Source organism: Ixodes scapularis, unplaced genomic scaffold, assembly GCF_016920785.2.
Source record: "Ixodes scapularis isolate PalLabHiFi unplaced genomic scaffold, ASM1692078v2 PGA_scaffold1__304_contigs__length_218370807, whole genome shotgun sequence".
NCBI classification, from domain to species: Eukaryota; Metazoa; Arthropoda; class Arachnida; order Ixodida; family Ixodidae; genus Ixodes; species Ixodes scapularis.
Window position 1 is genome coordinate 87,099,814 of NW_024609846.1, and position 13,475 is coordinate 87,113,288.

Below are 13,475 nucleotides of genomic sequence, written 5' to 3' on the forward strand. Positions count from 1 at the left end.
GTCACTGGATCCTGGGAAAGTAACGCCAAGCTCCCCATGTGGTCGCCATCTTGGTCCGTGAAATGAGCAATTTCTCCTTGACCCCTCCGTTCCTGGTGAGCCGATCTAGATTCGCTGGTGACGGGTAGCTTTATGTAGTGGTTTTTGTGTACCGAGATTTTGCTAACCATACACCGGCGAAACAAGCGCACACCTTCGTACCACCACCATATGCTCTGTCGGTGCTTGGAGGCAATGAACAACAAGTTTACTGTTTTAAAATACGCAAGAAGAGTTATACAATTGTAAGAGATCCATGGAGATGGGCATGAATAATAAGTTGATTGCATACGGAGTGCCGAAGACTCTTATATTGGCGAGGAACGCCTCCAGTACGATGATGCTTCATGGTAATCTTGGCGCGACTGGTTTAGAACGACCCTCTGGAAGCTTCGAAGATTTAAATGGACCAAGATGGCGATTTCTATGGCAACGTAGACCGATTAGCCAATCGCCTTGGAAGGTTTGGGTCGTCTTTATGTTAGTATCCGTTTGTGTCCGGCTAGCAGGTAGGGAAGGCAATGGCGCTACTTTCCCAGGATCCAGTGACTTTAATATGCCCTAGACACGGTGGAAGAAATACATTTAGGTGGTGACTCTGGCCGCTCTCCCCACGGTGAGCGAGCGACCAGATCGTGTTCGGAACTAGGAGTATACTCTGTTTCACCTTATGATATGTACCGCAGGAAAGGCTACAAGCGCGAGCTCTTTACTCTCGGGCACATCCCGGAGGCACAAGCTCTCGTGACTTAAGAGCAGCTGCCAACGCTATGAGCTCGCGCTTCTAGCCTTCGCTGCGGTACAACGTAGGGTGAAACGAAGTGTAGTTGTTCCGTGCCGCCGTGGAGGGCGCTCAGGTGTGAGCACCGTGGTCATGAGGTCTCTCTTCGGCGGCCACGGAGTCAGGGGCGTAGCTTGCTCGCCTTTTTCGCGGTGTGGTGGTGGTGTGCGGTCAGTGGCTGACCTCATGTTTTGCTTTGGTGCTGTGTCAATCACCAGTGCCACCATCATGCACGAAGATGAGCATTAACCCCGAAGAAGAAGTTATGCTATAAGGATGGGAAAGACGCGCTTCGTTCCCCACTGCAATTCGGGGTACCGAAACTGCGCAGAGCGAGTGTCCTTGTTTAAAGCTCCATCGAATGACGCTCGCCTGGAGCAGCGGCGTCGTAAAACCCCGAGGGCCGATCGCAAGTTACTACCTATAGTCTCCTCATCTCCTTGACCAAGTGAAGACCGAGCTTGACAGTCTAATTTCTGTCGAAGACTGGGAACGCGAAGATGTCTGGACAGAAAAGGCTTATGAAACCAAGGCTGTGGACTGCATGCTATTTTATGTAACTGGGTTTTTGAGCGAGAAAAAAAAAAAAGCTACACGCTGCCCTGCATGCCGATCCGCTTTCAGCATCGACAAGAACACTTCTACTGAAGCAGCACTGACAAACGTGAAGAACAGAGGAGGCCTTACACACCCCAACAAGAGCCTTTTCCAGCTACTGAAGAAAGCGGAACAGTTCTTCGTGCAAAATAAAAGCCACAACACTGTCTACTGGGACACAATCGACAGTGTTCTTGACACATGCACAATAACGTTTCCATGCGCTAAACACAAAGAAGAAACAATCGCCCAGTTGCTCCAGTACTACTTCAGCATGCGAATGCGACAACACTGTAAGCATATTACGATGAGTAGGAACAAACAAGTTTAAGATATAAGAAATCAGCAAAGCAGCGCTCGTCTTAGTTTAAGGGCATGGGCGAGGAACACAGGATGTATGAGATGGCGCTCTTTGGTAGTATGCAGTGAATTCAGCTTTTATGTACATTTTAAAGCAAAAATATTTGTCAGGTATTTTTTTACCTGTAAGACGGGGTGACACCATATTGTGCGAGTATAGATGAAAAGTGATCTATGTCTTATAACCGCTACAATTGTTTGACTTTCAGTCACTGTGTCATCATGTCAGTCAGTACGTCATCATACTGTGTCATCGTTTCAGTCACTATGCCATCATAAATAGGATTTTTTTCTGCTCACAAGGTTTGTATGTTCCACAGTACAAATTGACATTGTATGTATAAACCATTTGTAATGCCAAAAACTTTATGTGCATTTAAAGAATTATTTAGGCCCCACTATGTAACATTATTAGAATTTATTTGTTTCAATAGGGCAGGAGCAGGGTGGAAAAAATCACCCGACCTCATATAAAGCCACGCAATGTGTGTAAACAATTTATGGAACTGTTACCAAACATGTTGTTTGACAAAACATTCGAGCATGACCCAGGTGTTTACCCTAAATTACTCTAAATTATTGAAGGCCCAGTAGATTATGGCGGGAAGTTTTATATTTATACGAGTATTTTTGTCACGTTGAGTCATCATCGAAATGTTCTCGCTTGGAAAAAAAAAACAAAAAAAAACAGGAACCGCACGGGGGAAAAGGCAATCAGTGCCAGTGCGCCAACATAAATTCATCATTTCACAACACAGTACACACGGACCGAGTAAAGAATGCATAATTGCCTTCACAAGCCCCTCTATACGTGGGCGCCATCTATCCCCGTGCGAGTGAAGCGCGCTTGGTGCGCCGAACATAATGTGGTCGCCGCGCGAGACAGAGAGTCATCACCTAAATATATTTATTCCACCGTGGCCCTGGAGCAAGGAGCTCGCGCTCGTTTTAGCAAACCGTTTTTGCATATCCGATACGGTACGATGAGCCCGCCGGTACGCACTGCGCAAATGGCATTTTGTTTTGAAGGGCCCATCGTACCCTATCGGATGTGCAAAAAAAAAAAAAACAGTTCCTCTCCAACAACTCGCTAACACCTTGGATACCTCGTAAACACAAGCTCAATCTGCTCACGCACACTTGCGCTTTCGGTTTCGGGTACACCGTAAACGAAACTGGTTAAAAAAATTGCTGTCTCTGCCACGCTGTGGCATCCAGACTTTTTAGCCATTTAGCCGACACAATCCATTCATTTAAGATGGCGGCTGGCCCGATCGCCGAGCGCAATCAAGGTGTGTAATGTTTCCAACAGTTTTGCCTGATAGTGGACTCGTTTTCCTTCAGAATGCGATGTTTTTAGGAATAATAACTGTTCACGCACGTATTTGCGACCTTACAGGCACGACGAGTTCATTTGCGCAGAGAAAAGTTCGCTTTGGGCGGAACGTTTGTGTGACGCCGGTAGCCAAGGCATGAGGAGATCATGGTCTTCACGGAAATGCCGGCGCTAAAATGTCCAAGTTGAATGTGATCGAGGAACAGTTAATGTCTTTGTGAGACGTTAGCGACGAAACTGTACGCAGAATTTCCACGGGACGTTCTCTCTGCTTTCCATGTGATGGGGAGAGGGTCGCTGAAGTTGCTGAAGCACTGCCGAAACGCCGTTGATTGTTTTGGTGGCACTTTTCAGATGCCACGATATACGTCGGCGGCTTGGACGAAAAGGTGTCCGACACCATCCTCTGGGAGCTCTTCGTACAAGCGGGCCCTGTCGGTGAGTTGCTTTGAACGATCCGTCAGTTCGGAAACGCAGTCTCAGCGTGAAATTGTTGCATACTGACAGAAACGTTACAATTGAAAACGAGCGTGTTAAATAATAGATACAAAACTTGAAAGTATAAAACAGAGGACGAGGACGGGAGCAGGACATCTTTCATTTAGCAACAACATAGCTATGTTGTTGCTAAATGAAAGATGTCCTGTTCCCGTCCTCGTCCTCTCTGTTTTATACTTTCAAGTTTTGTATGTGACAGAAACGGCATCTATAAAACCATCAGTCCTACGAAAAACTGGTGGTATTTTGTTTTCTATTTTTTTTTTAAGTAATAAGTAAATAAGCCATAGTGGCTTTTTCGATGCCTTCAGTTTGATGTCGATTTTGAAGTCAAGTTAGACGCATCGGGCTGCAAACTAACAGTGTAGCATAAATCCACCGGTACTAATATACGTCTTTCTTTTTCTTTCGGGCCAGTTTAATGTGGGCGCTCTGCTGCATGTGCCGGTAAAAGGGGCCAGAAACAACTGTTTTATTTGTTTGGCTGCAGGGACTAAAGAGACAGTGAAAGCAATTTCCAGATATGTTTTAAGTAATGTCTTTACTTCCAAGTAGGGCTCAGTGCACCACCCAAGTTTTACCAGAGTTTTAAGACGAATATTTTTATTCCTTAAGGCCCGCTTCATACAGACCAACTTCTCCCAGCAACGCAATACACTCGTGTTCTCATGCAGAAACCGAATTCTATGATTTGCGATCATCATCATTACATTATAATTTTCTTGTACTGTTTAGGCACACAGTTACGTTCTAGAAACATGTTTTGATATCTCTGAATGGCGTTGAAAATACTAACTCATTCCTTAGAAAATTTATTCCCAAGAACGATCCATTTCAAACCAGAACCAAGTTAAATTTTGTCTTTAGTTGTCATCATCCCTACCACAGGGGCGTCACTTGAAAATATCACGTCCCTGATTGGCAGCTGCCGCTTCAGACGTCTCGAGTTATCCGAGTTGCTCAGCCGTTGCGAGCTGGACTCTATCCGAGCAATTTGTGTTGCAGCGTGAGGATCTAGGCAAAGTTAAGGAACAACTTGCCAGCAACACCGGAATTGTTGGAAAAATTGCTCCGTCTGAAGCGGGCCTAAAAAAGCATGTGACAAAAAAAACGCAAACCTTTGACTCCGAAACGTCTCCTGAGAACCAGATGTGATGTTCACAATGTACTCGGCACAGGGGAATTCGATTGGAACGGTGGCCTCTTTGCAAAGCCATATAACTTCTCCTCTCCCAAACTGCGAGCATAGCGAAACGGGGAAAGTTGAGACCCAGGAAAGCAGGACTACTCTGCACACTCTCCACCCAGACAAAGGTGACCAAGCTTCAAGGAGCAAGAGGGGCAGAGGGTAGATTAATTGATTTATTAATTAAGGTTTAGTGGCATGAAATCAGCTAAATCTGTTCTTAATCTATTCTAGGCAAAGAGCCCATTAGAATAAGTTATGACCATAAATAAACTATCTCAGAGAGTGGTTTAGTGCCCCTTTAATACACCGCAACACCCATGTACGATTGCAGCCTTTATCTGTAACCAACTTGCAAAACTACAACATCTCGTAGCATTTTGTGGCAGCTGCTGGGGTCTACATTGTTTTGTTCCGGAGATACCCCACTGTGCGAGTATTTCAGGATGCTGAACATGTTGGTCGGGTTCCATGCACCCTGTTGAAAAGTATATATAGGTTGCGCATGTTTCGCACAGTGAACGTCCACATGCCCAAGGACCGTGTGACGGGCCATCACCAGGGCTATGGCTTTGTGGAGTTCCTGGGCGAGGAGGACGCAGACTACGCCATCAAGATCATGAACATGATCAAGCTGTACGGCAAGCCCATTCGGGTCAACAAGGTGGGCCCTCCTCTTACTGGCATCTGCATACCGCCACATAGTGTACTTTCCCTGGAACTGCCAAATGAGAGAAGAATAACCTTCCATGTGGGCATTAACTGCACTGTTCTTTGCAGCTTTTGGGAATGGTTACGCGTGATTGGATCAAAAAACGCTGTCGTTACGTGCGCAGGCCTCGGCACACCAGAAGAACCTGGACGTGGGGGCCAACATCTTCATTGGCAACCTGGATCCCGAGGTGGACGAAAAGCTGCTCTACGACACCTTCTCGGCGTTTGGTGTCATCCTTCAGACACCTAAGGTGGGCTTTGCTGTTTCACTTGGGTGTGTCGCGTGGAAAAGAATGTAGGTTGCAGGCAACCCAAGTGAATATCATTACATCTGCAGCTAGCTGGATTGTTGAACTGGTCCCAGCTGAATTCAGCTGGAAATGAGACAGTCCAGCTGGATCCAGCCAATAACAGTTTCAAAGTCCAGTTGCAAGTAGACAGATTTTCACTTGGGAAGCACTGAGCAGCACAAAGACGGTAGCAACTTGCTACTGTCTTTAATAGCAAACGGTAGAAAGCTGCTACCAAAGACGCTGTTGCTACTTTTTTTAGTAGGAGACGTAGCAAGCTGTGTCTGCTACAACTGCTACCAAAGACATAGCAACCTCAGTCCTTGCAGCTTGCTACGTAGCAACTGCCTCCTGAAGGCCTCGGACCAACAGCCAACATTTTTTTAATGGCCATGGCTTCTTTGCTCGTTAGTTTAGTGCATGAGGAAGCCAAGCCTCCTGCTGAAATGCTGATCTGCACTCTAAGGCTTCCAGCAGGTTCCTTTACTGGCTGGATTTCATCCGGGAAATGAAAGAAAATCCGGTTTTGGCCTCTCGAGATGACGGTTGTGATGCTATCCCTATCCTCTGGACATTCTTTATTGGCATGCAGATTATGCGTGACCCAGACACGGGCAACTCCAAGGGCTATGCGTTCATCAACTTTGCGAGCTTCGAGGCCTCGGATGCAGCCATCGAGGCCATGAATGGCCAGTACCTGTGCAACCGGGCCATCACCATTTCGTACGCCTTCAAGAAGGACTCAAAGGGGGAGCGCCACGGCTCTGCCGCAGGTGGGGACTTACAGCTCTGACCTTTTGCAGTGCATGTCGGGCGGTTAGCTAGGGTCGGAGCACGGGGGCCTGCTCATGCCTTTTTACTTCTTTTTCGTGGCTGCCAACTTTTTCAGGCAGTGTGTTCTTCCCGTTAGCCGAATACACTACGAGCGGGCTCCTATGATTGCTTCTGGCGTACCCTAATTCGTGAAAACTGTTGGCAGAGCAGAATAGGTACATCAAAAGCCCGTCTCGAGGTGACTTCTCAGAGTGCAACTAGAGTTGTGGAAAATGTGTGCAAATGGCGCAACTTGGAAGCACGACTTCCTCATCTTCTACCTGCGGTAATGCTGGCCTCTGTTTTACAAATGTTGTTTCAACACTTAAAACGGACAGTCACAGAACGATTGTCATACAAAAGTTCCTTGTTGCCATTGTTTTCACCATTTGTGCTTTCTAGTCACCAGGTTCTACCAAATATGTCGGAGAAGTTTTCTTAGTTGATCAAAAGGTTGGTTAAGAAAACGTCTAGCTGGGTTCATCTGGCAATGTTTGTCGATGCCTAATGAATTTCGTTGGGCACCGCCAAGCAGCAGACCAGTATCTATTACCCATTGTTCTTTTCTCACTCGGATTGTTTCGAGGCAAAGAAACAACCAGTATTTTCGAGAGACTGTGAGACAAGCACACACCAACGGGCAGACCAGACCTGAGGCCGAAGAGAATGCCACGTCTGCATCCGTGCCCAACGCGTGCATTGCCCGGCGTCTTTACAGAGCGCCTGCTGGCAGCCCAGAATCCTCTGGCCCACTCCGACCGACCCCATCAGCTGTTTGCGGATGCTCCCCCTGTCGGGGGCCTGCCCCCGCCCCCCGTGGTGGGGCTGGCCCCTCCTCCCCCACTCAACCTCGGCATGCACCAGGGGCCTCCACCGGGTAAGTCCCGGGACTCTGCATCGGAAGGCGAGGCCGTTTCCAGGAGGCAGGGGAGTGACTAATGACCGAGCCTGGCAGTACGCTCTGCCGTTAAATTGTTTTCCCACATGGTTTTCTTTTTTTTGTTTCGTTTCACAATTCTCCACAACACCGGCACAAATAAATGCACATTTTCTCTTTGTAGCAAAGCAGGTGACAGAATGAAAAGCCCAACTCAAAGTGTCCTGGTGCAACACCCCGTGCGTAAGAAGGCTGCAGTGCTGAATTTTCGGTGTCGCCTAACGGAGGCCAATGGGGGGCGTAGATTGGACACAGGGCCGCGTCAGTGGAGACTCACCTTCTCGCTGGTTGAATATGAGCCCCGGCCGAACAATAATGCGGCACTAATGTATATACTCTGTCCGACGTCCACCTCCCTGAGGCGACGCTAAAAGTTCGGCACCAAGGCCTCGCCATCTAGAAGGCGTCATTCAGCGCTCCGCTTGCAGACAAGCTGTTTCGACCCGGTTTGTCCGCTTTAGGGAGGGTCAGAGTTTGATCCCTAAACGTTTCAATCTTGAGGAGCCCCTATTCGCCTTCAATGGCGGCCTAAAAGACCGTCCTGCTCTTAGCACCGACTGAGTGACGTAGTGTAAAAGCTTACCGAGTTCAGAAACAATAATGCACATACTAAGGAGTGTCTGCCTTGTTGTTATACATCATTGGGTAGCTCAGGCCTGCTAAAATGGTGGTTAAACTGTAAAAACACTTTGCTTAAGAGAGGGATGGCCGATTTGGGAGCTCGAGGAACCCGCTAGGGTACCCTGGGGAACCCCTGAGTTCCTAGGAACCTAGCTTGAGAACCCACGCTTTAGCGCGTCGAAAATAGTTTATATTGTACCCAATCTTGCGCAGGAGGCATGAGCCTGCCGCCGCCACCCCTGCCGACGCTGCCCCCTCCGCCGATGCCGGGGGGCATGCCCCCGATGCCGCCTCCTGGTGGAGTGCCACCCCCCTTCAGGCACATGCCCCCCTTCGCCCCCGGAGGACCACCCCCGCCGCCACCACCCTCCAGTGAGTAGTGATTGCCACCTCTCTCGGAAGCAATGCCCCCTTTTTCCTGGTCAGGCTGTAGGAGTCCACCGAGGCCCAAACCTAAAAGAAAAGCTAAACATTTTTCTCGATTGTGCGAAATACTGCCTGGATGTAACCATTCACGTTTGTATGAATCTATTAAGTCGTGCATTCATTTGCCACAGATGTATAAACCTATTTGCCGCCGGATTAGACGGTTACGTAGCGTGAACCAACCGGGGGTGCACATTCGTGTCCGACCCACGAGCCGTGACGGGCCCGGCACCGTTTTGACCTGGAAGAGCGTAATGAAGTCCGTAAGCATTTTTGAAGGACAAAAGAATGGCCCACCCGGACGGAAAGGATCACGGTTTCGGCTGGTCGCCTTTGTGCGCCAATCCTCTCATGTGCCACTACACAAAGCGCAGTTTTGTAAAATTTTAGACTAATAATGTTTCCCTGTCGTTTTGAATCAATGTGCTCAAATGAATTGCAAGTGCTTGCGTGTGTTGCAGTGGGGATGCCTCCGCCGATGCACCCATTCGGCATGATGCCACCACCACCAGACCGCATGCACGGACCACCACAGATGGGTAAGTCAAACCGTCCGGTCGCCTTGGCGACCTGACAATCGCCATGGCGACTGCACTTCGAATGCGCTCGAGTCCACTCTTAACAACCTGACTTGTACGACCAAGACGCACCCGAGAAGCGTTGCATGAAGCTGTTTTTCTTTGGGTTACGGCTAGGTTTTGAGAGAAAAGTGAGGTCAAAATAAAAAAGGAGAGCTGAAAAGTTTGGTCTGCTATTACATTTACTTGGGCAGAACATCTATAGTCATCAACAACGTGAGAATGGCGGGAAGTTGTTTCGGTTATCCCGCCTCCGGCACGAGCTTCCTATCTTCGATGGTGCTTCGGGAACTTGTACACCTCGAGCTCGCGCGTGCAGCTAAAGTGCGGCGGAAGGTATGGAGCGTGTGCTAGGGGCCGGGCTTTCGAAAGACATGCACTGCCATTCTCATTCGTTGGTAACTACGGTAAGCAAATATACTCGCACATACCTCTCAGCCGTATTTAATACCGACGGTTTGGGGAGGGCTTCTCAACCGATCGTCTCGACATGTGTCGGAAATGTAATTTTCACAAAATAATTATTTTTTGTGATTTTTGTGCAGTTTCCTCTTGTGCTCGCCTAAGCTTTGTCGCACTAGACCAATTTTACTAAGCGTTCCACGCGCACATGACGTCGCCACAACTTTAGTCCAAAGGAGCAGGCACCGGTGTCAGAGTCAGATCACATTGTCTAGTGCTCTGCTTGCGCAGACCCACTGTGGGGTCGTTGCGTACGCAGAAAGACTACGGTTACTATGATGCGTGGTGAGAGTGGTGGTGTAACTGAGCTGGCTGGTGAGATCGGTGCATGAAGGAACCCGGGGTAGCGTGTCGACTGGCGACCGGGTGCCAGACTGGGGCCGAGTGCCCTTTGCCCACCCGGTGTACTGTGCGTGCAGGTCCCCCAGGAATGCCCGGAATGCCACCGTTCCCTCCGCCGGGCATGAGGCCGCCCCCACCGCACCCCCACGGGGCACCACCACCACCACCCTTCGGCCAGAGGCCCCCACCACCGCCCCCCGGCTTCGGTAGGTGCCCACTCCTGTAGTGGAGTTTCGGTTCTTTCGTTCTACATTTTCTGCTGCTTACACATCGTAACATGTTAGAATGGCCGTGTTCTAAAATTGGCTCTATCTCACTGCAGAGTAAAGTGTTCTTTACCTTGGCATTTGAAAACCTACTCGCATCCAGCATTGTTCTTTCTGCGTCGTCGTGACACAAGACCCGCGGGAGTCACTTGGACCTACTCGAATGGAGTCTGGAACATGTGTTAATGCCATTTTGGGTTTTTTTATTTGTTGTTGGCTTTCATAGTTCATCGGGGCCCCGAGGCTCCAAACATATTGCAACGGCAGCCACCGTACATATCGATAACTCCTTTTGTTTACACTCCTTGTTTACGCAGTGCGAAGGAATTCTTACAAGATTATGTCGTCGGAGACAAGAATAATGCTTTGTGCGTTTGACACTTAGCTGGATGTTTTGATAAAATAATGAACAACTAATCTGAAATACAAGTACTTGCATTTTAAAGTACCAAGTAAATGAAAAAAATGCCTAACTCTTCAGTAGGAGCAAAACTTCTTTACTGCTGTTCGAGGTGAAAACGAGCATACCGTAAAATCCTGTACGAACATCCACCCATTTTGAAGAGATAAATGGTGAAAAATATTGGGCAGGCAATCCTTGGGAGTAAGATGGCTAAAGTTGATAAAAATGGCCGTTAAATACCATGGCACCCGTTAACAACCACAGGACACGGGAACCGATGCCGCAGGTCGCACACACGGCAGATTCACATTTTACGGTGTGATGAAAAGTGCAGGAACTCTTTACAAACTTCCATGTCACAGGAACTGATATCGTGCACGGATATTGCAGACACTGCATAACTTGGGTTTCATTGTGTGATAAAAACGTGCGGGAACCTGCTCTAAGTTTGCACTTCTTGGAAACCGATATCGCAGATCGTGGACGTAGCAGATGTACATTTCACGGTGCGATAAGCAGGCAGAACCCGCTACAAGCTCTAATGCCACGGGAACCGTTATTCCGCGTGCAGATTGTCGACACAAGAAACTCTGGATTTGTCGTCCAATAAACCTGTGAGAACCCGCCACAAACTTGCTTGTCCACGTAAAGATACCGCAGATCGTGCAGTTGATGTGATTCCCGTTAGACATTGCGGTAATTTGCAAGGGGGGGATGTTTTTAAAGTTTTGGTTTACGGATATTTAGCCAGATAAATGGGTGCGTGATCTCTCGGGGAAGGCGTTCATACAGGATTTTATGGTAACTGTAGTAGCAACTACCGTAAAATACCGCGGAAGCACCCACTTCATTCAAGCACCCACTATTTACCTTTTCTCAATATGGGAATTCTGCAAATTATACACTAAGCGCCTGATTTGGCCGGACAATAACCCATGTCTAAATTAATCCCATTTTCAGTGAAAGTGGGTTGGGGGCTTGCCCGGTATTTTACGGTACATATGTCCGTGATAATTGTGTGGCCCGTCTTTTAGAACATGAATTTGGAAATTTGGCATTTCCTGTCATTAAAGAAGTTCCTTGACTGACCTTATAAGCTGGTAGTTTTTGTGTGTCCTCATTGTTGCACGTCATTCTGGAACATCAGTGCTACACATGCCACAACTGGGAGCCACCCGTAGATCGATAGAGGCAGCGTCCCCATCAGGAGCACGGGGCATTGCAGAGACTGACGGCTTTCCCCACGTGCCTCTCTTTGCAGGCATGCCTGGCCGTCCCCCCTGGCCCCCTGCGCCCCCCCCCACCCCCCAGTGCGGGTGGGCCGCCCCCTCCCCCGCCCCCTCCCCCCCATGCCCAGCGGTCCCCCTCCCCCACCGCCACCTCCTGCTTCCAGTGCCTCCTGAGCCCCTCCAGGAAGAAGCTTGAAAGCAGACAAGGGTGCCCCCTTCCACGGCACCCACTGTTCAATGTTTGTAACTGGCACTTCCAAAATGAATCGTATCATCTTCGTTATTATCTCAAACGTCTTTTTTTCTCCTCTGAACTATGCTATACAGTGCAATTGACTTATAACGATTTTGAGATAACCCAAAAATTTAATTGTTATAACCGATTACCATTGTATGTGGACTAGAAACTGATTGTTTCTCGACGAGAAACTTGATACTGTTCGTTATATGTGGTATCATTATAAGTGGATTGCACTGTACTAGATATATACCAAACTGCCATAGATTGCTCCCCAGCTTGACAGTTCATGGACGCTTTGGCAGCCACAAATTGGGACGCTGCTACGGCACAAACACTTGCTTCCACTCGTCTTTTTTGGCGAAACTCTTACGATTAACCGCCAGGAATGCGACCTCTGACAGCATGACGTGCATGGTTCCTGTGTGGTAACCTGTTACAACTTTGGGACCACTCGCGAACCATGGGCAGTATAGAACGCTAAACATATACCAGTTGAACACCTGTTCTTGGCGCCGCCCATACTCAAACAGATCTAAACATACGGTCGTATCCGAATGGGGGTTGCACAGAAATAAAGTGTAACTGCTTCGATACATGGGCATGGATTGGTTAATTTATTTTGCAAAAGGCACAAGCCCTTGTCGTTTGTGTGTGCCTTTGTTCATCCGAGTCTTGTTTGGGCCATCTAGCCCTTGTCGAAGCATGGATTGTTTGTTCATAAACAAATTCAGAACAAAGAGTACAATACTTCCTTGTATGCCACGCAACTCGATGTTGTCTCAAACGTGAAATTGTCACCTTTTGACATTTTGCTTGGACAGAGTAGTATTGACAAAGCAAAAAGTAAAAGCTGTTTTTGTCGCAAGAAAGAGCAAAACTGAATATAGCCGACTGCTTGCTCTTTATTACCGTTTCAGGCTCTGTAAATGGATAGAATGAGGAAAAATAAGCATTAAAAAGTTAATAACATTGCAACTGACTGTCATGCAAACTGAAGTGTTTCCAAGGAATAGTCGAAATTAAAGGGTTTCCGAGGCCTTTGAAAGTTGATATCCGAGGCTCTTAAAAACCTTTTTGTGGTTTTTGTGGAAACCCTGCACTGTTAGTACACCCTCTCATGGCGGAAGCCAATGGCAGGACTAGAGTTATTCCATTCTGGACCAGTCGTGCCATTAATGGGGGGCATCTTGCACATCGTGCTCTCCAGTGACAATGTTGCGCAGAACTCCTACAACCTTCCTTCATTCATGAATTATGTGCACCCCGCACCGAAGTCCAGTGCCTACCACAACGGAACGTGTGCCTTGGTCATGGGAGACCACGATGAGCAACTAGCCAGCCATCACGGCCGTGAGT

General features: G+C 48.1%; 1 protein-coding gene across 1 annotated transcript; it reads left to right on the plus strand.

The window, feature by feature from the left end:
- Positions 1–3,016: 3,016 nt before the first annotated feature.
- Positions 3,017–12,164, plus strand: LOC8036715 (splicing factor 3B subunit 4). Its single transcript, XM_029992755.4, is given in 12 exon segments — positions 3,017–3,069; positions 3,468–3,551; positions 5,316–5,461; positions 5,634–5,762; positions 6,394–6,574; positions 7,333–7,491; positions 8,386–8,544; positions 9,060–9,137; positions 10,058–10,186; positions 11,911–11,942; positions 11,944–11,991; positions 11,993–12,164. Coding segments are annotated over 12 exon segments (1,239 nt in total). The 5' UTR covers positions 3,017–3,035; the 3' UTR covers positions 12,053–12,164.
- The last annotated feature ends 1,311 nt before the right edge of the window (positions 12,165–13,475 follow it).